Below are 26,465 nucleotides of genomic sequence, written 5' to 3' on the forward strand. Positions count from 1 at the left end.
AGGAAAATGGCCGCCGCGATCTCCATCTGCGCACGCGCGGAATCCCGCGGCCATTTTCCTGAAGTCCCGGGCAGCAGAGCGCTCCATCTGCGCAGGCGCGGCCACAGGAAAGATGGCCGCGCCCACCGGTAAACGGCTGAATAGCGAAGACCGCGCCGTTATTCATCTCCTGGGCAGTGGATCTTCTTTGGACATGCGCACACCACTACGCCACCAACGTAATGATGAGCAGGATCCTGGGGGACAAACAGCGCTGTGACCACGCCCATCCGACCTGACCCACTTGAGTGACAGCAGAAAACGGCCACTTCACAAAGGTATTTGGGCAGCCTAACGGGGGTGTAAAGGCACCGAAAAGGCCCTAATGTAAAGCCCAGCTCTGCCCCTATTTCACACTATTTTTATCTCATTTTTAAAAAACGGGGTGGTAGGTTCCCTTTAAGATGTGTGTAATACCTGGTGAGATGTACTGTGTTTTTTTTTCCATTTTTTTTTTGCCTAACCTATAAAGGGGTTGTTTTGAGGCTTGGACTGGCCCACAGGAGAACAGGAGAATCCTCCGGTGGGCCCCTGTGCAGTAGTGGGCCACCACCCTCTTATATGAGCAGTACTTGGCACTAGGGTTGAGCGACTTTTACTTTTTTAGGATCGAGTCGGGTTTTGCGAAACCCGACTTTGTCAAAAGTCGAGTCGAGTGAAATCGGCCGATTATCGCGCAAAGTCGGGGATCGACCGAAACACGAAACCCAATGCAAGTCAATGGGGAATCCTCCTCCTCCTCCTCCTGAAACGCAACTTTGGCGCGAAGATCGACGACCGCATGGCCGATCCCACAGTGGGATCGGGTCGGGTTTCATGAAACCCGACTTTGCTGAAAGTCGGCGATTTTTGAAAATGTCCGATCCGTTTCGCTCAACCCTACTTGGCACTATATACTTGAGTCACTATGTACAAAGGCGGCATCTTATTCATTTCACAATCGACTCAGTTCATTGTTATATAAATTTGTGATAGAGGATAATGTACATTTGCATGTAGTTCAAAAGTGGGGCCCTGGAATTGGTTACTGGTGGGCCCTTGGCATCCCGGTCCGACACTGCTCACTGTGAGGATTATCTGGCCCCGGAAGCGGGTGGTCATGTGACCAGAAATATGTGGTCTGCCTATCCCTGCCACATTCAGACTAGACGTGTCCGGCCTCTCTCAATACACTGTAGTCAGCACATCCCTGTATGATGACAAATGGCATACTTAAGGTCACGCACCCTAGTGGACAATCCTCACAGTGCGCTGTGCCGATACACAAGTCTGCAGTCACATAGAGTCTGCAGACTTGTACCAAGGCCATACAACCCCTTTAAGATTTCTGCTTGCCATCTTTCACTAGAAAGCAGTGTAATCTGCTCTAAACCCCCAGCATCGGCGTAACAAAATCCGCATGATTTTGAGGGAATTTGTTTTATGTGCCTTTGTAGAATAATGGACCCCTCTGCCACTTAGGAAGACACCAATAAAATAATTAGCAAATGCTTGGAGGATAAAATCCTGTAACAATATATCCTATATCCATAGAATATGCCATAATGCACAGTAGACACGAGTCTCAATAACGGGACCCGCGTGTATCTTGAGACATGGACCCTGCCATGCGTTTCCGTCACTGGAGAGATGGTCGTAATTCACATTTATTTGTACAGTAATTCCTATAACCTCTCCATTCACATCAATGCACAACGGGGCCCGCTTCTTCCGATCAATGCCGGTCATATCAGTGGGACTCGCATCTGCTACACGTTTGTGTCCTATCTAATGTACAATATGGGAATACCCATATAAAAAGACACAATTCTACATTTTACCTGGCCAGATTTATTTGTGTTGATCCTACTGTAATTTTAATAATTGATTTACACACTCATTTAAAAAAGGAGAGTTTAAGAACATGACCTATTAAGTCCTGACATTTCCAGCTATTGAGATGAACAGCAGCATTATAATAATCACACAACACCAATGTTTTATTATTAATTCTTAATTCTACCGGTTTTTCTGCCTAAGTGAGTAATGAATGGATGTCATAAGAACGGATGGGGCTAACGGGCATCCAATTAGAGCCAGGATATCCATTCATTACTCATTTGCCTCGAGTTCCCTCTTATAGCAATTTTATAGAGGAAAAGGTCAGTGTCAGCTATGATATTGCTGCCCTGCTTGCTGGACAGATGTAACCTTAAGGCTTTGCCTAAGGTTGTCCAATTAGTAGAAATGTTGCTTACTTATAACAGGCAATTCTTCGGTTGAGGGTCTTATAGTTAACAATAAGTTTGACCCTTTTCTGTAATGGTTGCTTTATTTGTCTATAGAATGCCAGTGAAAATGTACCGTATATATCTTCACTCCTCCAGTGAACTGACCCAAAATTACAGCCTCATAGTCATAAACGAGGCTGTAAATTCATTCAGGAGACCTGCGATCAGTATGGGCATTGTGGTTCCTTTATGGACTGTATATGTTCTTAGGTGGCGTTCAGACTTTGCGTCCATAGTGTGTTTTTTTTATCTTCTGCAATATTAGAAAATGATGCCACCACTGAGACAAAAAAAAATTCATCTTGGCCACAAAGTGTGAAAGCAGCCTTATAATCATTGATTATAGACTAGTAAACTAGTATTACTAACTGGATTAAAATGAGAAGTTATTAAATGTTGGCTTGAAAGAATAATGTCGTAGTGGTGAAAAGATCACGTGACTTGGGTTGGTAAATCAATGCTAAAAAAATGAAGAAAATATTTATTAAATTAAGCACACATCATTGTTCATGTTTACTCTACATGGTTTGAAATGGACGACATTTTGGCTGGATACAGTTTTTTGGGAAGAGGAAAGCATTTTCCATATAAAACTTTGGAAAAGGAGTTTGAATCCTGTCAATGCTTCCGATAATTAGGATCCTACATCCAAGAACCTACATCTAAGAAACCGGCTCTTTAAAGGGAACCCGTCATATTGAAAATAGTATCTAATCTATGGGAAGGGTGTTATAGAGCAGGAAGGACTTATCAGATTTTTTGAGGGAAAAATATTAGTAAAACTTGCATTTTATTCTTTGAAATCCCTGTTTTTTGTAACGTATTTGAGTCCAGTGGGCGGTCCTATTCAGTGAGTGACGGTCTTCCCTGTACTGTGCATGCAGACATAGCTATCAGTCACTAATAGTACCACCCACTGGACTCATATACATACAAACACCATGAGATTTCAATTAATAATATATTAGTTATACTGAATCTTTTCTAACCGACCTATATAACAATGTGTTCATCTCCCACTTCTCTATACCGTGCTGTCCACAGATAGGACTGCACTATGTGACAGGTTCCCTTTAAAGCCTTCAATCATTTAAACACCAATATATTTTGGGTTATTATCCATTGATCTGTTCGCAAAAAAAATTGTCAAAATATCGTTGTGCATTGGACTTGAAATGGCCAGAAAGTGTAGCCGAAATGAAAAATGATCCCTCTTCATAAGTAGTAGATCAGGAGTTATCTCAGCCACCTCAGAGGATATAGGATAATTAAGACCTTTGTCAATGTATTGGAGCCATCCTGTGATGCCATAGGAAATTTAGTTACAGTTTACTTACTATATGTTGATGTTTATAGGCAGCAATCTGAAAAGAAAAATTTGAGCCAAGCTTTTCAAGCTAGAGATCTGAAAAATGGTTACCTAGTGTCCACGATAAAAGACTCGGCCATATTCTTCCTGGTCACTTTTGTCAACAGTGCTTTCTGGGTGCCCAGTACACTGGTAACTTCATCCACATCATTTTGTTAATGACATTGATGGATTTATCAGATCATGGTGTGGTAGAGAATAGTAATTTTTTGTGGCAAATTTGCCCTTTCACCCAACTTTTACCTTCACGCTCAGCGATGTGTAAAAAACAAACAAACTGAGCTTGTTTTCTCCTCTTTGGGTATGACACTGAGTCTCCTTTACTTCCCCGTTCTCTGTTGTGTGGATGCAGTGACACGGTGGCTCAGTGGTTAGCACTGCAGTGCTGGGGTCCTGGGTTCAAATCCCACCAAGGACAACATCTGCAAGGAGTTTGTATGTTTGCGTGGGTTTCCTCCGGGTTCTCCGGTTTCCTCCCACATTCCAAAGACATACTGATAGGGGATCTAAATTGTGAGCCCCAATGGGGACATGATGATAATGTATGTAAAGCGCTGCGGAATAAGATAGTGCTATATAAGCAAAGCATAATAGATAAAATGATAAATTATATCATATCGAAAGCACTGCAGTCAATCACTGAGCTCAGCAGCTCTGCCAATGTAAACAGAGGAGCTCAATGATTGGCTGCAGCGATGCTGATTGCTGCAGCCAAACAACAGAGACCCAAGGTAAATAAAGGTCAGTTTGTTCATTTTCCAACACATAAGTGAGTCGGCGGACAAAAGTTTGTTGAAAACGGACAACAATGTTCACGTTCATTTTATTATCCATCTCATTTGACACTTGCGCTTAATTTTCTATGGTAAATTCCAATTTTTGTTCACATCAAACTTACCATAAGGGATTGATGAAATTTACTACTGACTTCTCCATGATGTGTACCAAATGTAGTGGTACCCAGGTAACTTATTTTGCCATGTATTGTACTATTAAAAACCATTGTCCTGAATCTCAAGAAACTGATGGTTCTTCCCAGAGTTGATAAACTAGAGCACCCAGGTTGAGCGTGTGGCTCAATACTTTTGGGTAGGCTTGTTAGCGGGCATTTGCAAGTTTTTCAGTCCATATTCTATTTTTTTTATTACATAAAGCTAGGTTTGGATAATGCATTATATTTAGAAACACAGTGAGACGGATTGCAAATTATTTCTCTCTTCTAGGTCCCATCAGATACCAGTGAATCCTCAGCAGGCAGGATATCTCCACGTGTCACTGCTGGATTTCTTGTAAAAGTGAAATGTGCTGAGTGCTTTTATATCTCTTTACTTCATCATCTTGCGTATTTTTTTTTAGGTTTTTTTTACACTAATGCATGCACAAAATACAATTCGCATCTCCTCTCTTTAAAATCATTGGCCAATTGTCCTGTTTACATTCCCCTCCATCCCTTTTTCCCAAGCCCTCCCATACCCTCAATTCCACAAAAAAAGAAATTGGAACAAAAAGCTAAAAAGATATCTCTCAAACCATAGCAGTAAACCTTTAAAATATACCTGCAGCATACTCACAATACAGGCACCCATTTTGAAGTCTGAAAAATAGTCATGAAAATATCAGTTGACAAAAATGAGTGCTACCATTGAGATACCTCATAAGGTTTGATCTATGTGGATTAGTAATTAGCCACAAAATTGACTGCTTCCAATGTATGTCAGCATTTTGTATTCTTTAACATAAAATATGAACCTAAAAATGCCATTTTGTCAATTAACTTCTAAAAAAGTCAAGAAATACAGGGCAACGTAGAAATGACAAAAGTTCAAACCATGCACTGATTAACTACAAAAAAAAAGATGTTGCAAGCTGAAATCATGAAACGTGTTATAGCTCATATTTAACTTTGTATTGTCTTTGATTCTAAAGATGCAATTGAAGACAGACCCTTGAAGACTAGGTGAGTCTCAGAATATAAAGATTTTGTTTAAGATTGTGTTCCTTTTTCTCTGTAACTTATTTGGCCCATGAGCTAAGTAAGAAATATCCATAGATAGGCTATTGTTTTATAATCCATTCTTTGTATGACTATCACTTTAATATAAATGATTCTAATTATCAATTTAATCAAAGACAATATTGGAAACTCATAAAAGTTATCTAAATTTGATTTAAAGGAACACTAAGTCAAGAAACAAAATATAGAAATATGCAGAAGAAAAAGGTGTCCACTTTGTCATTGTATTGTGTTTTTAGTGAGCCCCTCAATCATACAATCCTGTAAAAAAAAATGCAGAAAACCTTAAACATGGTTGTTAATATCCTTTTGATTCATCTGTTTAAGATCTCATAGTAAATTTTTTTGGCGATGCATGGACTGCAAAAACATGAACATGTGAACAACTATGGACTGTAATGGGTACGTGTTCTACTTGTGAAAAACACAGAAAACATGTTCATGTATAGCAGACATCTGAATGAGGCCTAAAAGATGATCTAGGTTGTGCTTAGATAAGGAAGACAGGTGGGCTTAGCTAAGGAAGCCAGGTGGGGCTTAGCTAAGGAAGTCAGGAGGGGCTTAGCTAAGGAAGTCAGGTGGGACTTAGCTAAGGAAGTCAGGTGGGGCTTAGCTAAGGAAGTCAGGAGGGGCTTAGCTAAAGAAGTCAGGTGGAGCTTAGCTAAGGAAGTCAGGAGGGGCTTAGCTAAGGAAGTCAGGTGGGGCTTAGCTAAGGAAGTCAGCTGGGGCTTAGCTAAGGAAGTCAGGAGGGGCTTAGCTAAGGAAGTCAGGTGGGGCTTAGCTAAAGAAGTCAGCTGGGGCTTAGCTAAGGAAGTCAGGTGGAGCTTAGCTAAGGAAGTTAGGAGGGGCTTAGCTAAGGAAGTCACGTGGGGCTTAGCTAAGGAAGTCAGCTGGGGCTTAGCTAAGGAAGTTAGGTGGAACTTAGCTTAGGAAGTCAGGAGGGGCTTAGCTAAGGAAGTCAGGTGGGACTTAGCTAAGGAAGTCAGGAGGGGCTTAGCTAAGGAAGTCAGGTGGGGCTTAGCTAAGGAAGTCAGGAGAGCCTTAGCTAAGGAAGTCATGTGGGACTTAGCTAAGGAAGTCAGGTGGGGCTTAGCTAAGGAAGTCAGGTGAAACTTAGCTAAATCCCACCTGACTTCCTTAGCTAAGGAAGTCAGGTGGGACTTAGCTAAGGAAGTCAAGTGAGACTTAGGTGCGGAAGACAGTTGGGACTTAGCTAAGGAAGTCAGGAGGGGCTTAGCTAAGGAAGTCAGGTGGGGCTTAGCTAAGGAAGTCAGCTGGGGCTTAGCTAAGGAAGTCAGGAGGGGCTTAGCTAAGGAAGTCAGGTGGGGCTTAGCTAAGGAAGTCAGCTGGGGCTTAGCTAAGGAAGTCAGCTGGAGCTTAGCTAAGGAAGTTAGGTGGAACTTAGCTTAGGAAGTCAGGTGGGGCTTAGCTAAGGAAGACAGGTGGGGCTTAGCTAAGGAAGTCAGGTTAAACTTAGCTAAATCCCACCTGACTTCCTTAGCTAAGGAAGTCAGGTGAGACTTAGCTAAGAAAGTCAGATGGGACTCAGCTAAGGAAGTCATGTGTTACTTAGCTGCGGAAGTCAGTTGGGACTTAGCTAAGGAGGTCAGGTGGGACTTAGCTAAGGAAGTCAGGTGAGACTTAGCTAAGAAAGTCAGGTGGGACTTAGCTAAGGAAGTCAGGTGAGACTTAGCTAAGGAAGTCAGGTGGGACTTAGCTAAGGAAGTCAGGTGGGACTTAGCTAGGGAAGTCAGGGGACTTAGCTAAGGAAGGCAGATGGGACTTAGCTAAGGAAGTCAGGTGGGACTTAACTAAGGAAGTCAGGTGGGACTTAGCTAAGGAAGTCAGGTGGGACTTAGCTAAGGAAGTCAGGTCGGACTTAGCTGCGGAAGTCAGGTGGGGCTTAGCTAAGAAAGTCAGGTGGGACTTAGCTAAGGAAGTCAGGTGGAGTTTAGCTAAGGAAGTCAGGTGGGACATAGCTATGGGGGAGGCTCCTTCTGCAGGCAGTTGCCTTGCATCATCCAGGCAAAGAAATACAAGAAGCAGGAGGCCAAAATTAGCTGATATGAGATACATTATGGGATTTTAAGGAATTAATTACTGATATTTTATTTAGTGCTCATTTAAAACATTAGATCTCTACTTCTAATCTCAAATTTAGAATACCCTATGTAACCAGGAGCATATGCATGTATTAGCAAAACTGCAAGGAGGCGTACATAAATTTTAAGGCTAATTATGCTTTACAGCCTACTGGCAATGCTTTGCATTTTCAGATTCTAATTTTATGTTATTTTTCAACCACAGGTTGAAAATTATTTCAATTTACTTTCACACATATGATACTATTACAAACTGTATGTACAAGTTTCAGATCACTTAAGGTCAGTTAGGACTTTCCTTTCAGCCAGCTAAGTGCATTGAAAAATATGGTATATTAGAAGTAGAAAGAAATAATGAAACAGTATCACTATGAAATTCTGAATACCAAATACAACTATTTATAGAAAAATGAACCAAATAATTCATGTTTGATATGTAGTGTAGAATAAAAGGGAAGCTTTGCAGTCTATGTAAAATATATAATGGGACATATTATGCTGACTCAAACTTCTCCAGTAATCATGGTCAACATACCTGTACATTACAGAGCATTTAAAGATACTACGGAGAAGTTATTTTAAGCTTGCGATGACAAATTCTATTTAAGGTTACTATTTCATCAGTGTAAGCAGGACAGACTATTCTCCGGAGGTCTAGCAAGATATTCACCATAACGTTAGATTGTTGCTTTAATGCCAGCTTTGTGTCATAACTCATTGCTGTCAATTTATACAAGTACTAAAGAAACCGTGGAAGAAGATTATTATTTAAAAGAATTAGAGGATTGGTATTGGGATAGTGCATGACATCAGCTTGCAACATTTAGAGCAATACATTTTGTTGTTTTAACAAAATCAAATGCAAAAAAATGAAAAAAAAAAATATTTAGCAACAAAATTATGTAAATGGAAAAAAAGTCACCAATACATAGTGTGGAGATGTAGGGAGAAGTGTTAAAAAGGGGAGGAGGTCTGTGCCAGAACATTCCCTGTGCAGAACTCACAAATCTAATTGTCTCCCCTCTGTGAGGGTACATCCCCACCTCCAATGTAAACTTTAATAGCAAACTGTAGCGCTTCAGCACCACAATTCTCAGCAGAGACATGTCCACAGCCCTAGCCGGCTCTAAGCACCCTAGTAGGTGTCATTTACAGTTTCTGTTGAGCAGACACTCCTTTCCAGTAATCCAAGATATCGTGCAAGTCCTCCCCTTTGGCAAACTGGACCTTTTTGCGCAAGGCATGTCCAGCTGCTATGTACACCTCTTCCCGGGTGTGCTTTTTATAAGGACGGAAGCGCTCCCAAATCTTGTGAGTATTTTCAGTAGAGTACTCTGGACTGGAGGAGTATCCAGAAAAATGGTGTCTCGGTGACAATTGAGAGTAGCTAGAGTCTCTCTTAGAGCGGGAAAGTGGCTTCAGAAAGCTGACTCTCTGGCTTAATGTATCGGCGCTTTCCTCATAATACAGAGCAGGAAAGGAGTGACGGTGTTCACTACAGTGATAGGAAGGCTTGACATCTAAATGGTGGACTCCGGAAGAAGATACCAGTGGAAGTCGATCCAATGGGCTATTCAAAGGGCTGCTTTTCTCAATATACTTAGAGTCACACTTTAGAGGCTGATCAGGTACATCCAAGCTGAAGACTCTGGCACTTTTAATGGAGCCACTAGACGAAATGCTGCAACGTTTCTTCGCAACTGTGGCAGCGTCTGCACTCAGCTGACGCTGAAGAGGATGAACACCCTCTTTGTATGGAGGAGAGAGGAAGCTCAATCGTTCCAGGTGACCCGAAGAACTGGCAGGGATTGACTGGCAATCGTAGCCCAGCTCCGGGTCCCCCCCGCCTAAAAAAGAAGCCGTGTCAAGTTTTAGGGCATCAATGCAATTATTGATGATTTGGTTCACTTTATCTACCTCCTTGGCAATTGTTGATATCTCAGATGCTGAACCTTCACCGTTGTCTAGTTCTCGAAAGTCTTCTTCATCTTCATCCCCTCCTGAAATCCCTCTTTGACCTCTTTCTAGTCCTTCTCCACTTCGGACTTCCATGTAGTTTGTTCCCTTTGGACCTTTAGGTGTTCCCATTTGAGAATTCATAGGTTTGGAAATACCTTTATCTCCACTCCCAAGCCCAGAAACTGAAGTAGGCAGTGAAGAAATGCGAGATATAGGAATGGGATGCTCTGACATTTTTTGTGATGAATGGGCTCCCAGACATGGGTCAACATCTGAACCATACCGCATTTCAAGAATAGTCTTTTTAACGTTGAGTGATTTTTTCTTTTCTTCTTGCATCCTTTTTTTTCTTAAGCAGTAATAGACAACTCCCAGTATGATAACCATACCAAAGAGGCAGCCCAATATGGTCATGATATAGTGTGTAGTGGTGGAAGTATTTGGGGAAAATTCTTCTTTATCCTTGGAGCGAGTAAATACAAAGAGGCAGGTATGGTTGTAGCGTTTTGAGTTGCGAATGGAAGCCACACAGAAAGTATAATTCACGTGAGCCTTCAACTTGTCTAATGTTATATATTCCTTCTTGTGCTTCAAGGTTGTTATATCATATACAGCACTATTATTATACTGCACCAAAATATACATCTTTTTATATGGATATGGAATAGTGACAATCAAAGTAGCAGAGCTACCAGTCACATGATGAATATCAATGGTAGGCATAACAGAAGAGTCAGTAGTGGAGGGAGGGGTTGGTTCAGGATAAAGAACATCCCCAGGACTATAGCCAGAATTTTCATCTGGATCATGTAAAGAATCTGGTATGAATGGTGTTGGCCTGTCACGTGGAATAGAAAATATGCCTCCATTTTTGCATCGAGCTTGAAGAACAGTAATGGCATTTCGACTGTGGTGAGGTCTGGGACTTAGGAGTGGGTAACCAGCAAATTCCCGAGGACTTTCACACTGCAAGCGATCATAATTGCGAGTGAAATTGTTAAACATGACAAGCCAATCGAGAAAGCCATAGAGCTCACAACCACAATGAAAAGGATTGCCAGCCAGTTCACATGCCATCAGTGCTTGAAGACCAATAAAAGTAGAACTATCCAATTTTTGGAGTCGGTTAGAGGATAAGTCAATGCTTATAAGGCTCAAACATTCAGAAAACGCTCCTGGGGTCACCACCTCTATCAGGTTATGCTGAACAAAGAGGAATTGTAACCTTGGCATACCTCTAAGCATTCCCTCAGACAAATTAGTTAGCTTGTTATAACCAAGCTGAAGAATAAGTAAATTGGACTGTCCAAGGAAGGCTCCATCTTCAATGTAGGAGATCTCATTCTTGGTTAGGTTCAAATCTGTCAGGTTTCCAAAACGGGATAGGGAAGCATAACCTATTATCTTTAATTTATTTTCATTAAGTCTGAGATCATGAACTGTACTGTTGATATGCTGAGGAATGGTCTCATAAGGTGGTTGATTTTGACTACATATAGCCAACCAAACATAACCCTTGTCTCCCTCAATCAACCAGCAATCACTATTTGTTCCTGGTGGCAAGTACGAGAAACAAAAAGTTATTGTTACAAAGACCCAGTATGACATGATGGCCATATCAAGAATGAAGGGTCAAGGCGAGAGATGATGTCCCACTCTGGAAATTTGTGCCTGAATTAGAGAAGTCTGTGTTCCACAGTTCTTCCTAAAATTCTGTGCATCGTGTTCTACAGGACAGGATATGAGAGCAAGTCTCTTTTACATAAAACAATCTTATCAACTAGGTTGCTTCTAGTTAGCAACAGTTACTCATTTGTGTCTTCACATCTTTTATCGAGCCTTGGTAACGGAGAATGAACAGAAAGAATGATTGGAGTCAGAAGACAGAGAATGTGTATTTGTGTGCCAGCCGCCTCTTTGACCCAGGATTGTAGATTTTTAGAGATGAATCCGTCTCTGTGTCCGTCCGCATCCAGCTGCCACCAGACTCTGAAAAAAAAAATGAGAGACAAGACTACGTCAGCAAAGAATTAAACGGGAGGGAGAGTGGAAAAGAAAGGCAGATGCTTGTAGGCAAAGTGGAGATGGATATAGAAAAGGAGGAAAGGCATGGTGTCATGGATGGGACTAAAAGTGACAGAAGAGATTCAAGATAATGAATAGAAGAAAGATACCATGCAAGAGAGAGAGAAAAATGAGAGACTTGGCAAGTGGAAGTAGGTGATAAATATGTAAATGATCCTCACGCTACATATAAGGGGGAGTTGGAGGGAGATAAGAAGGAGATAGAGCGGCAATCAAAGCCAGTGGGTTGAAAGATAAAGAGAAGAAGAGTGAAAGAATGAGAATTGAAGAGGTTGATGTAAATTCAAGTAGACAAGAACCAGTGCAAAATCAACTTAACTCCCACCATCGAGGGGCACTTTCTGGGCATTAATGAACATTGCAGAAAAGATGGTGTTTGTCAGATATTCTCTTTTTCTCAGTGTGATTATAGTGGAAAGTATACCCAACTGAATTTAAGACATATTGTTTCTACATCTGACATAGTCATATGGAAGAAAAATATAGGTCATTGCTACCCACAAAAAACTACCTTGCCTTTCGTGTAGATCTATGAGGCTATTATTTGCTAGGTAGGAGAAACGATCATTCCCTAATTGCCATATACTTAAAAGAAACAACAGCAATTTAGTGGCTGCAAAGATGCAAAGATGGCTGTTTGGTTAGGCACGGCTTGGATCTTAAATACGAAGAGAAAGCCTTCACAGATGTTCCCTTGTGCAGCAGTATCAATACGAAAAAAGTGGTTTGGAGGCAAAGAGTGGTGGGGGCAAGGCAAGCTTGGTAGAAAGCTTTCCATCCTCTTCACATGATACAAAGCACTTTACAGCAACTCATCTGACATGAGTACAATCATACTGAGATCCAGGGACAACTTGTTCTCATGTTTTGGAATATATTGATACAAGAAGATTATGTCTATGTCGGTGTTAGCGCAGCTCCGATTTAATGCCATGAGGTGTGACCTAGTAATTGTATGTTTTCGGTACAGACTCGGAGATGACAAGATCTTTATATATAATTTTATGACCTAATGGCAGCAGGTTTCAGGGCAGAGTGACAGCTGGAAAAAGTTCTATACAAAGGAGAATGCCTATATGGCTACAGAATAAAGGGGACCAAATAGCAATTAAACATTGGCCAAAGATTAAAGATGATGTTAGGCAATATTTAGAGTAAAATGGAGTAATGTTGTAATTTACGGACGATTGGGACTTCTAGAAGAGGGAAGGTTTTAAACAAAAATACAAAAATCATAGAAATATCAAAATAGTAAAAAACAAAAAATATTTAGTTAATATATACAAATATTAAAAACCAATCCACAAAGATGATATACAAAGTGGAGAAGGATTCACAATCATGGCTCATGGACAAGGTCAAATCATGGCTCCATGTCATCCATAGCCATAAAAAGGACGTGGTCTGCAAAATACCCCTTTTGACTCTGATTTTATCATTGATTTTTTTTTTCTTTTAAATTAAATAATGTTTAAAAAGTCCACAAATTATATTTAACAGGCACTTAAATCGCCTGAAGTTTATTAAGGGTCCTGAAAACCCAAGTGATCGCACTATAGACCCCCCCATAAGTATACACAGCTCAGCATAGAGACTGGCAAAGGGATTCAATAAAAAGCATATATCGACCAAACAGCACTGCTTGATCTTAATATTGTGGTAGTCATGATTGTGATACACATTATGTGCTAGGGCTTTAGAAGGAGACACGGAATTGACTATTCTAAAAGATTACTAATTTTATAAAGTTAATTAAGTATGCAAATTTCATTCATATGAATATTAGCAGAGGACTTCGATCACCTCTATTTTTTTTCTACAGATCATACCTGGTCACTTAAAGGAAAACTGTCACCAGGCTTTTGCTATGTAATCTGAGAACACAATATAGGAGCAGGGATCCTGATTCAAGTGATGTGTCACTTACTAGGCTGTGTTTTGCTGTTGCTATACAATCAGTGTTTCATCATCAGGAGATTATCATTACAGGACAAGCTACCTTGTGCCTCCTAGTCCAGCCCCGCCCCCACCACTGATTAGAAGTTTTCTGTAAGTATATAAAAAGCGGCCAATCAGTGTGGTGTGGGCGTGGTTATACAGACAACATTCTGAGCTCTGCTAAATCTACAACAGATAAAATGGTGATTATTAAATAACTGCTGCAGCCAGTAAACTAAGTGACACACTGCTGGAATCAGGGTCTCTGGTCCTACATCATGGTGCTGTCAGATTACATACTAAAAACATATTGACAGATTACTTTTAATATTTTATGTGCAAGGTACACTATTTTTCACACTTACTCCAGCTGCTGCAGAACCTCATTTCAAATAGCAATCTGGCACTCGACACCCAATGGAATAATACGAGGTTCTGCAATAAATTGTGTGCCTTTCTCTCATAGTATAAGCCACAGCATTTCCACATAAGCCACAATAACTCTTTAGCGTTAGTGTTCTCCGAACCGTTGACTTTCGTTCTTCTGCTTACAGAATGTGACTCGGTCTTCTCTCATTTCCTCCACTGGCAGCTATAAGAGAATGTTCCGCAGTACTGGCAAGGCTTCTGCCAGTGATAACTGGGTGAGTTGAGGGTAATTTGCCAAAACGTATAACTTTGCTGGAAGGCTAAGGAACCGGTTACTAAAAATTGAAATCCCACCCTCCCTACATCTCTATAAATTTCAATTCCCTTCAACCTACTGTGTGTTATTATCACAATATAAAAAGTAGAAAAAAATGGTAAAATAAACAATTACTCTTTCATTGTATCAGTCCATCTGTGTCCAGTAAATTATATCCTTTGTGATTCGCACACATTCATTAAGCTGAAAGTTATTGATTTTAGAATGTAATAATTGCCGAGGACAGAATTCATGTTTCGGCTGTACACGGTAGAGGCTTATCGGAGGCCTGGTTTAGTCCGTGGTTCTGGCCTCATTTAAAAAGACAAGCATCTGTCAGTGGACTTAATTACTGTAGTGCATATTATAAGGAAAATCCCAGGCATATCTCTTCTCATAGCCTCCCTTCAGCAGATTGTTTAGGATCAGATGGTACTGGATTTGATGTACCATAGATTTCTGCCTGCAGATTATGACTAAACGTTATGACTCTGCAGGGCACAATTGGTGAGTACTCATAATATACTCACTATATTCTGATTAGAATAAAAAAATAATAGACGGCGTCCAGTCTTGGATGATGCAAAAAAAATCTTCGTTTATTCTGCCATACAAGATGCTACATTTCGACCAAATACAGGTCTTCGTCAAGATCTCTATTTGGTCGAAACATTGCATCTTGAATGACAGAATAAAATATTTTTTTTGCATCATCCAAGACTGGACACTGTCTATTGCTTTTTTATTGTGCATTTTTCCAAGTGGGTTCCTTGGTGTTTGGGGTGCCGGCCGGGTCATCTTGTGGGTGTGGAGACTCGTGTTTCTGCTTGTCCAATCTTTCTACTATATTCCGACTAGACTCACAGAAATTAGGTACTAGACATATGCCAAAGCAAAAACATACTTTTCAACATTTAGAATGCCTAAATCATCAACATTTAAAGAGGTTGTCCAGGACTTTAACATTGACCTATCCTTTGGATAGGTCATCAACGTCTGATCGGTGGAAATTTGACACCTGGCTCCCCCATCCATCAGCCCTGACTTCAGGAATGCCCAATAACAGCTCTAAAACCCTATTTTGGATGTGGAAATATTACAGTTGAGGAAAAAGATTTGCAACACCCTCGTCAGGCATTAGTGGCAGACATGACAAGGTCCTGAAAACTTCCTTGGCTAGCACTGCAATGCTTGAATCCTGGGAGCCTCTTCTAATTACGAAGTTTATGACATTGTGTGAGGCCTAGTTGCCAAGTCTAATGCCACATCATGATATGCATCTTATTGTGATGTAACGACGTCGCAGGGGCCTCGTAATCAAAGAGGTGCCCTGAAAACCCTCATACAAGTGCCTGACGATGAAGTTCATATATACTGTATATATATATATATACACACTGCACATATACAGTATATATACACATATATAATGCTTTTTGTTGTGTTGCTGCTAGCCCTGCATTATTTATATGATCACTCCATATGGTTGTGCAAAATCCCAACTGACATGGATGTCGAACAAAGGTGCTACAAATGTTTTTGCTCAACTGTCAACTCTAGTTCTTATTAAATCCTATCACATTTGCGGTCCAGTTAATGGGATTGACCTAGCAAAATTGGGACTGTTAGCAACTATGGTAAATGATTGGTTAGTGTTCTCATCTAAGAAGAAAATTGCAAAACTACAAGATGTTTTTAAAAATGTCACACACCCTTTTTTTTAGACGGAAATTAGTTGCTCCAAATTCTAATATTTCCCATGATTAATCAGTGTTTTGACCATAATTGACAAGTTGACGAGACGTCACTAATCGCAAACTTTCTACTGAGCAACATCGGAGTCTTCGGTCTCCTTTAAAGGGAAGAAATGAAGAAATAGCAAGTGCTCAGACCACACGATATTCATTATACTGATTTACAGAAATACGACTTGCAGAATTTTACCAATTTTACAAGCCTGTCCCGTTTTGTCATAATTTAAGAAACATTTATTGTGAATCTGTGCGTGAATGTCAGAGTATATTTGTTGCCGGTCTTACCCGGTACACACTATTTTATTATTTCCAGTTAATTGTTTGAGCCTCGGGCTATTGGACAGTGTTCCTGGAATTCTGCAACATGATTTACAGAGGTTTCCAAGCTGCCGATAATGAACGGCTAGAACCTGTAGACTGCATATCATGACGCCACTGGCAGCCCACTTGCGAAAAAAAAGAGCCTGTAGAGCATCAGCCTAATAATATTATGGTATTTGTTGGAGCTGCAGAGCTTTACGCCACTAATATCCAATACAGCGATCTTCTCAGTCCTGCACCATTACAGGACGGCAGAGTATCACACCACCCTTTCTCTTACAGATCACATCTGACATGAGATAGAAAGCGAGAAGCGGCTGTGAATAAGTCCCAGTTGAGAAGCAGCAGAGCATGATATTACTGTGCTAAGTGGGCTCGGTTAGAAATTTATGTTTTAACCCCCACTATCCTTGGAGAGATGTCCTGAGACTAATGGGTTTGAGATTTGTACAGACAGGTGAGAGCTTTCTCTAAACCCAAATACCTACAAAAGGCAGGATCAGTACAGTGGCGCAGATTTTGTAAGTGTATCTTAAGATCATTGACTTTGTGCTGCTCTAGAAACCAGTCTACCCATGTAATTTCTAATAGCTAATGGGCTAAAAAATATTTTTTCGTTATTGTATGATATCTCTAAACTGTTTGGCACCTAAGGTTTTTTTCAGAAGCTAATAGTTTTGCTATGCCAAAATATTATATCTTTCTTTCTCAAAATATTGCTGAAAGGTCTTCGATGTAAATCGAAGAAATTGAGTTCCGTGTCAAAGATCAAACTGGTCAGTCAACGATAGTGTCAGGTTTTCCTACCAAGAAAAGTTGTTTTTCCAACTTCAATCAATGCATGACCCTTGGCCTTTTCCCATCTACTTGTTTGTTAACACTGCATAGCGAATGAGATGAAACCTACAATGTCAAGCCCCACTATCTACATGGACCCATAGCAGGTGTATGCTCTGCTTCTATGCCTCAAAAACAGTCTCATATGAGTACCCCCACAGCTGCGAGGAAGTCCTAGCTCAAATTAGCACTATTCATCTGCACAAGGTTCCTTGGTTAGTAAAGTACAATATTTGCTAACAGTAAAGAAACGGAATATCTTGGGTGAAAACTTTCCACTACATGAGATTATAAGTGGCGCAAACAAGTGTCATGCACTCAATGCTCTTCTGTCCCACAGTAGGTGCAAAATTATAAGCTGGCAATAGGAGAGTGCTCGATTTGATTTTTGGTTTGGTTCCTCTATACTCAAAGAGAACCTGTCAGCATGATTTTGATGGTAAATTTTGGTGTAAAAGGGCCAGACTATGCACTGGGTCTTCTCCTTCCTGTCTGTGATTACCCGTTCATATACTGTTTTTGCTCAGTGGCCCTCTTCTGTCTGAGGCCGCCACTGATGCTATCATGACAATTAACTCTCTTAGACTTCAAGAGAGAGATGCTGTAATGCATTATCACAATTCTTCTCCACCTCTTCTCAGCTGAGTTGAGTTACAAAAAACTTAGAGTAGGTAATGGAGGCCCCATAGGTCCCCAAGATAGACAAGACCCCAGGACACCTGCACTATGTTTCTTCACTAAATTCTGGCTTTCAATATAATGCTGCTGGTTTCATATATAGGATATAGAGTCTATGGTAGGTAATGGAGGCCCCCTAGGTCCTAAAAGTAGTCAGGACCTCAGGATATGGGTTCTAAGATGATGCCAACATTAGGGGCCTATGTATGACTATTATCTCCTTTCGCTACTCCACTTGGTCTCAGTTAAAACTAGAATATTGTGTAGGTGTTATGCAGCGCCCCAGAGTCCTGGTCGTTGCAGTACTGACGCTCCGCCACTAAGGGGAGTGATGGTACGTCTGATGGCACTTAAGGAGTTCACCTGACCAGGTATCACAGTCACACATTACACTTCACACTCTGGCCACCAGGGGGAGCAAAGCGTTCTATGTATTAGGCCACTCCTCACACCCTGGTAAAACTGGGGGCTGGATAGGAAGTTAGAGAGAAGCTGACTGGGTTGGATCCAGGCAACATCCTGTGGCAGAGGGTGTTGCAGGGGAAGATTCAGGGGGGTCTCTGTCAGGGGTGGGATCCTGACTGTGGCCTAGCGAAAAGAACAGAACGTTGCGGAGCCGTGCCTGCACCCGTTGTGGTGGCATCTAAAGAAAGGAAACGAAGCGAGGTTTATTGTGGAGAAGTGAGAAACGAGATCGCAGCAAAAAGAAGATAAAGCCAGTAGGAGTCGTGCCTTAAGATCGTGGCAACATCCTACTGAGGCGCGTAGCCGGTGGCCAGAACGCTGAGGAAGTATTAGGCTCCAAGCAATACTTCAAACAGCGGCAGGACAGTTAATTATAGGTTGGCTGCCTCACCTAAATCACCTAAGCAGACATAGGGGGCAATTGTGGGAGAGGGGCGACGCTAGGGTCCCGGAAGAACTCCATGCCTACCCGTCATACGGGTGCGTCCTAGCCATATCATCTGGGGGACGGAGAAAGAACATCAGAACAGATACGAGTTGTGAGAAAGAACATCAGAAACAGAAACAACTGTTGTGAGGACTATCCCATGGTGCTCAGCAGGGAGGTACTACAACACACAGGCGCTAGAAGGTAGGCACTGATTTCCACCTGCAAAGGGAACTCTGGATGTGCCTTCGGACCGGCCGGTCTCAGCCAGCCCTGTTAGCAGTATTCTGGATTGCGGACCCTGAAGCCTTCAGTAAAGAGGTAAAGAGACTGCAACCCTGTTGTCCTCCTTATTCAGCGCGACCTGCACCACGCACCCTCATCACACCTTTCATTGGACGCCCCTTAGCAGGGTCACGGACCGGGTCTAGCCGCCGTGACAACCCCAGGACCGAGACTGAGAGGCCCGGTACCGAGTATCCCGCGGCCCTGCGTTTGGGGGCGCTCCAGTTACATATTAAAAGCTTTTGTCATGTATTATTTTTACTGTAGTAAAAGAGAATTGATCCATGATTACATGTAATAAGCCAAAGAATTGCTGAGATTCAAGAATACATTGGTTCTGCTTTTGACATTTTAACTACTACTGGAAGCCTGAAAGTCCAGTGATGTGAGCACAAATCATAATGATAAACTTTCAACTCACAATTAAATATGTTTTCCACTACTTTTTCATTGATGACCAACCCTTAGGATAAGTCATCAATGTCTGGTCAGCTGTGTTCCTGCAGCGCCCCAGAGTCCTGGTCGTTGCAGTACTGGAGCTCCGCCGCTAAGGGGGGCTATGGTACGTCTGATGGCACTGAAGGAGTTCACCTGACCAGGTATCACAGACACCAATACACTTCACAGTCTGGCCTCCAGGGGGAGCTAAGGGTGCTATGTATTAGGCCACTCCTCACAGTCTGGTAAAACTGGGGGTTAGATAGGAAGTTAGAGAGAAGCTGACTGGGTTGGAACCAGGCAACATCCTGTGGCAGAGGGTGTTGCAGGGGAAGATTCAGGGGGGTCCCTGTCAGGGGTGGGATCCTGACAGAGGCCTAGCGAACAGAAAGAACGTTACGGGACCGCGCCTGCACTTCATCGCGGCGGTACCCCAAGAAAGGACAAGAAGCGAGGTTTATTGTGCTGAGTGAGAAACGAGATCAACGCAACAAGGAGAAACACCAGTAGGAGTCATGCTGTAAGACGAGGCAACATCCTACTGAGGCGCGCAGCCGGTGGCCGGAAACGCCGAGGAAGTATTGAGCTCCAGGCCTTACTTCAAACCTACGGCAGGACAGTCAGTTATAGGCGGGCTGTCTCACCCAACATCACCTAAGCAGACACAGGGGGCAACATTTGGAGAGGGGCGACTCTAGGGTCCCGGAAGACCTCCGAGCCTACCCGTCATACGGGTGCGTCCTAGCCATATCATCTGGGGGATGAAGAAGAACATCATAATCGAGTTGTGAGGGAACTTCAGAAACAGACACAACAGTTGTGAGGACTATCCCGTAAGCACAGCTGCAAAGGGAACTCTGGAGGTGCCATCGGACCGGCTGGACTCACGCAGCCCAGTTAACCGTATTTCGGACTGAGGATCCGGAAGCCTTCAGTAAAGAGGTAAAGAGACTGCAACCTGGTGTCCTTGTTATTCACTGCGACCGACACCACACCACAACACCTACACATTGGCAGCTTTCACTGGACGCCCCTCAGCAGGGTCACGGACCGGGCCTAGCCACCGTGACAACCCCGGAACTGAGACAGAGAGGCCCGGTACCGGGTACCCCTCGGCCCTGCGGAAGTGGGGGCGCTCCATTCCGACACCCGGCAACCTGCTGATCAGCTGCTATTGGTGTCGGCGGCCACCTGCCAGAAGTACTCGCGGAGATGGCTGTCTTCTTGCAGTGGCCGCTACAGGGTACTACATATCCGCCGCCTATTCAAATCAATAGGAGGTGAATATGTAGTATTCTGTGGTGGCCACTATCAGCAGACGTCCAGCTCCGCAAGTGAGCACTTACGGTGGCCACCAACACCGATAACAGCTGATCTTGGGAGTGCCTGCCTGGTGTCAGACCCCGGCCGATCAGACATTGATGACCTATCCTGTCATCAATTCTAAAGTAGTGGACAACATCTTTAGTAAAGGATACAAAGTGAGTATTTAGCATTTATTGGTGAAAAGTGTAGACTAACATTTGGTAGCGCTATGCAATTATATTAGAATTCCATTTATACTGATTCCATAACATACACTATCTATTATCAGACTTCTTTTTATTTCTTTCAATTGTATTAACCTGTGGCTTCTCTAATCAATTCTCATAAACATGATATCCCAGCCATTGTCCTGTGATTATTGCCAATAGATATGGGGACATGTCTTAAAAACAGGCAAATTTCCTATAATAGATCTACTGATTTCCACCAGTTAAACAATGGAAGCAAGATCCATCCAAGCATCTGAAATGGTTGTCTAGGCAATATCAAATTGGTCTGAATCCTGGAAGTGAGCACTGAACAAACCTGATCTGTACAGCAACATTTAATGTGTTTTGACTATTGCTGGGTAATGCAGATTGGTTCCTAATTAAGAGAATTTAAGAGAATTTACACTTATATCAGGTTATGGACGGCGCTAATAACAGCTGATTGGTGGGGATGCCTATAACCTCAAACATAGAGATAATGTCATCTAAGACCATCTTCTGTGGAAAACAGAACAAGGAACCTTAGAAGTGATGATAAGGTTCCAACTGAGCACTGATCTCAATGTCATCCATTCTGTGTGGGAATGCATGAAGATAGAGAAGGATTCGCGCAAGCGACATCCACAGAAGATCTGTGGTTAGTTTTCCAAGATGTTTGGAACAACCTCCCTGCCGAGTTCCTTCAAAAACTGTTCTCAAGTCCAAGTGTACATAGAAGAATTATAAATATTGATTTGATTTACATTTCTATTTTGTTCATTTACTTTGCATTTTGTTGCTTGATGAAAATAAACACTTCTATTTCTGAAAGCATTCATACTTTGCAGCTTTTTTCTCCCACATCTGCCTAAAACTTTTTGCATGCTACTGTACATAATAATCACAGAAACGTTCAAACTTTCTTGTCGGCAGTGGCAGTCACGTTTAACAGGTTGCATCATGAAAAGTGGACCTTGGCCACTAAAGAAGCTTGTTCAACTGCTACTCTAAGGGCTCATACTCATCTGCGTTAAAACGGACTAGTGTAATCCCAGAAAAAATTGGATTGCACTCTGACTAATGTTATTTAATGATTCATTGCTCATCTGCAATTTTTTGTCTCAGCTCAGATTGGACTGAGAAAAAAATAGCAGCATGCTGCGAGCAACCATGTATATCGGACGAGACTCATCAATGCAAGTCAATGGCTATGAGAAAAAAATCACACGGCACACAGACCATGTGCGTGCTGTGCGATTTTTATGCACCCATCTCAAAGGAAACCTGACATGTCATCATCTGAGCACAGAAAAAAAATTGACAACTGGAACTCTCAGAATACAATAAAAGATATATATATACTGTAGAATGAAAAAAAATGGCTTGTTGTGCCCCAAATCTTTAATAACCAGCTGAGAAAAAGCTGACAGCTGGGGGCTGATGTTTATAGCCTGGGAAGGGGGTAATAAACATGGAGCTTCCCAGGCTATTAATTTGAGCTCACAGCTGTCTACATAGCCTTTGCTAGTTACTAAAATAAAATGACGTGGGGTCCACCTATAATTAATAACCAGCAAAGGCTAGGCAGACAGCTGTGGGATGATATTAATAGGCTGGAAGAAGCCATGGATATTGGCCACCTCTCAGACTAAGAATATCAGCCCTCAGCCGCCTCAGAAATAGTGCATCCACAAGATGCATCATATCGGGCACTTAGCCTCACTCTGCCCACTTGCCCTGGTGTGGTGGCAAGTGGGGAAATAGTATTGGGGTTGAGATCAGCAGTTTTATGGCTGCTGACATAAAGCCCAGAGGTTAATAATGGAGAGGTGTCTAATGTCTATAAGACCCCGTATTACTAACCCTATTGTCATATTGTAAAAAATTCACAGCCAGAATAAAGTCCTTTAATTGAAAGACACAGACTGCTTTATTTTAAATAAAAACTCCCTGTCCTTCTTTTTCACATTTATTACTGCAAAATAAAAAAAATAAAACCACCATATTCATTACCCCCTTTCCATGCTATAAACATCAGTCCCCAGCTATCGGCTTTCCCTCAGCTGGTTATTAAAAATTCTGGTGAGCACACACCATTTTTTAATGTATTTAATTATGAGCAAATACATGTACAGTAAACTGCACTGTACTGATTATATGTCTCAATTGCATCTATATATCTATCTAGCTTTCTATCTATCCATTTTTCTATCTATCTATCTATCTATCTATCTATCTATCTATCATCTATACCTATGTATATCTAAGATTCTTTAATTAGTTGCTAAACTGATTTCATAGGCATGTTATACAGATGCTAGGCAAGAAAAATGGCATTGTACTCGCATGACACTTGTCTGACTTTTCGGGACCAACTTCGGACCGATTTTCTAAATGCAGCTGAGTATGAGCCCTAAATGTAAAACTAAACTTAATATGGCAGTAGAGTTTACTATCCCAAAGCTGAATTCTTGGGTTATCAGAAGTACTAAGAGAACCTACATGTAGGAGACATAGACTTCAGCCATCATTAATTTTTCCTGTGCATAGAAATGAGGATTGATTTTCATCAGTGATTTGGAACCAATAGTGATCAGTGTTTGATCAGTGTGTTAGTTTTTACCATTAGCGCTTCATAAGAGATTTTCTTATATGAAAAAAAAAATTATAAAATTGCTCCTATCCATTACAATATTAAATATGTAAATTGTCTCTTCAGAGAGGAAGAGGACTTGATCTCTACTGCCATGTATTGGAAGTATCCTAAAGGTCAATATTGAGCCTTTAACAAACATTGCCACATAACTGAGAATAAAAGCCAAACCAGTGTCTCAATTTGCAGACAAGTGTTTCGGGCTGTTGCCCCTCATCAGTGCAAAGAAAAGGTTCAGATTTCAGACAGAAGACCGATTGCACACTGATGACAATGTTTGCTTCAGCGATTTTTCACAGACCCATAGAATTTTACGGGTAACTTTGATCCAAGACTCAGATCAAAAAAATAAATTTCTCCAAGATTTTTTTGCCGAAATACATCCCACAAAAAACTCATACATATAAGTTGCACCATAGACTTTAATGAGCATCTGTTGTATCCGTAAAAAGCACAGAAAGAACATGTATAGGCACCACAAGCGTCTGAATAAGGATTTAGGTAATAACCTGAAAGTGTCTACTTATGGGAGATTATTGGCATTTGTGATTAGCGAAGAAAGTGGTAAGAGGAAGTTCTAACTAAATACATATAGCACACAATAGATTTAGTTCCCTAATTGGCACCTGCTAGGTGTCTTGACGGTCCGATTCACAGTTGCATTTTAAGGATCTGTCACGGTTAAACAACCTGACTTCAAGTTGGAGTTTTTCGGTGACTCAGGAGCTCCGGCTCCGTGCAGGCTTCAGTACCGGAAAAAAAATTCTACAGACTTTTGAAATAATAATGAAATAATCTCTCAAGACTGTGTAAAATTGTAAGTGAAGTAAAATTCATTATTTATCATCTTCTCCTAATTAAAGTGGTTCTCCACTCTATGTATTTTTAGAAAAATCTTTTAAAATAATTAATCTAAGCTTACAAAGGGAATGGCATGACCTGCACTTTACCTTTTCAGTTGTCAGCGTGGTGCCAGTCCCGCTGTGGGCTGAAGATCTGACTCACTGACCGGTATGGATACGCTATGGAATGCACTAGTCTAGTCTGTTCATATCATGGTTCGGCACCACGTTCTTTATATATGTTGGTTAATGCTTCAATTGCATATATCTAAAATGCCTAAAATCTTCCATCTTGTTTGGTTGGCAGAAATGTTGACACCTCTGCCATCGGTTATCTTTGAACGCAAATAGAACAGTATGAAATACTACAAAAAGTATAATCAGCCATACTATCAAATTTATGGGGACAACTTAAGTTAAGGGAAGGCTGTTTTCCGAAAGTTCACAGTTTTAGGGACCTGTAAAATATATGTTATGTTTTATAATAGCCAGATTTGGAATATTATTGTGACTATACCTTCTACCACTAGTCCATCAAAGCACCTATCACCTCCAAAAAATAGAGTATCACATACAAATTCCCTGTGCTGGTCTAACAATCATTCTCATACCATCTGCTCAATTTACTGAAAGGAAGAAACACCTTATCTGATACTAAAATAATGGATCCTAATAAATCTTCCTATATCTTTCCCCATAAACAGCCACTATCAAATCTTCCTTAAGTGGTCATGATAACTTTTCAATTACCCTGTCCTTCATGCACCACAGTGCCTCATTCTAGAACTATGACCATAATTTTTCACTATAGCTTTTCATTTCCACTTTAATAAATCTTTTTAATACAAACCATTATTTTCTTTTCTTTGATGTCACAATAAAGGCGTGCTCCTATAATATTCCCTATTAAATGTTTCCACTAATTTGTCCTGTCATTCCCAGAACGTCAAGAAAACGGCTATTTGCTGGATCCGATCTCTTGATAATTCCCGTTCCCATTAGTTGTAGATTATACATAAAAATACAACATAAATTGGGGTTGCCGAGTTATTTTCTCTATCTATTAGAGAAAAGGATTTGTGATGCCCTGGTTCAGCGTCCGGTTTGGTCTTCTGTGACAGCTGGTCCTCGCCTTTGCTCCCTGCATCCTCAACCCAACATCCTCGGTGCCTCTGGCGCTTACTAAGCCCTGCAAAGTCAGGACATCGTGACACAATACATGTCATGATGTTGGGCGAGGCCTTGTGACTAGGTCTCAAATGAAACCATGACATTACAGTGCTAAGTACGCAACAGAAGTGCCCAAGATATAGGACCAAGGATCTAAAGAGAAGATCTGCTGAAACAGAAGTCTGGACTAGATGCCGCACGCCAAGACGGCAAAGATCAAATTGGGAATCTCAGCTATTTCTATCTATCTATCTCACCCAATCGCCTCCAAGACTTCTCCAGAATATTCCCCATCCTCTGGAATTCTGTGCCCCAGAACGTCCGGTTATCCACCACATTTGGATCCTTCAAGCGGAACCTGAAAACCCATCTCTTCAAAGAAGCTTGCAACTTGTAATGATCACACGGCCACCTCAACACCATCGGAGCTACTGCAACCTCCCGACCTACTGTCTCCTTCCCCATAATCCTGTAGAATGTAAGCCCGCAAGGGCAGGGTCCTCTCCCCTTTGTATCAGTCTGTCATTATTAGTTTGTTTACTGTAACTGATATTTGTATTTTGATGTAATCCCGTCTCATGTACAGTACCATGGAATTAATGGTGCTATATAAATGAATA

At 41.5% G+C, this 26,465-nt stretch overlaps 1 protein-coding gene across 2 annotated transcripts in view; it reads right to left on the reverse strand.

Moving 5' to 3' along the window:
* Positions 1 to 2,053: 2,053 nt before the first annotated feature.
* Positions 2,054 to 26,465, reverse strand: part of ELFN2 (extracellular leucine rich repeat and fibronectin type III domain containing 2) — a 214,079-nt gene continuing 189,667 nt past the window's right edge. For both annotated transcript variants that reach the window (XM_077277893.1, XM_077277892.1), the window contains exon 2: positions 2,054 to 11,742. In XM_077277893.1, the coding sequence (XP_077134008.1) occupies positions 8,944 to 11,370 (2,427 nt within the window). In that variant the 5' untranslated portion in view covers positions 11,371 to 11,742 and the 3' untranslated portion in view covers positions 2,054 to 8,943. The remainder of the gene's footprint in view (positions 11,743 to 26,465) is intronic.

Source organism: Ranitomeya variabilis, chromosome 8 (genome assembly GCF_051348905.1).
Source record: "Ranitomeya variabilis isolate aRanVar5 chromosome 8, aRanVar5.hap1, whole genome shotgun sequence".
NCBI classification, from domain to species: Eukaryota; Metazoa; Chordata; class Amphibia; order Anura; family Dendrobatidae; genus Ranitomeya; species Ranitomeya variabilis.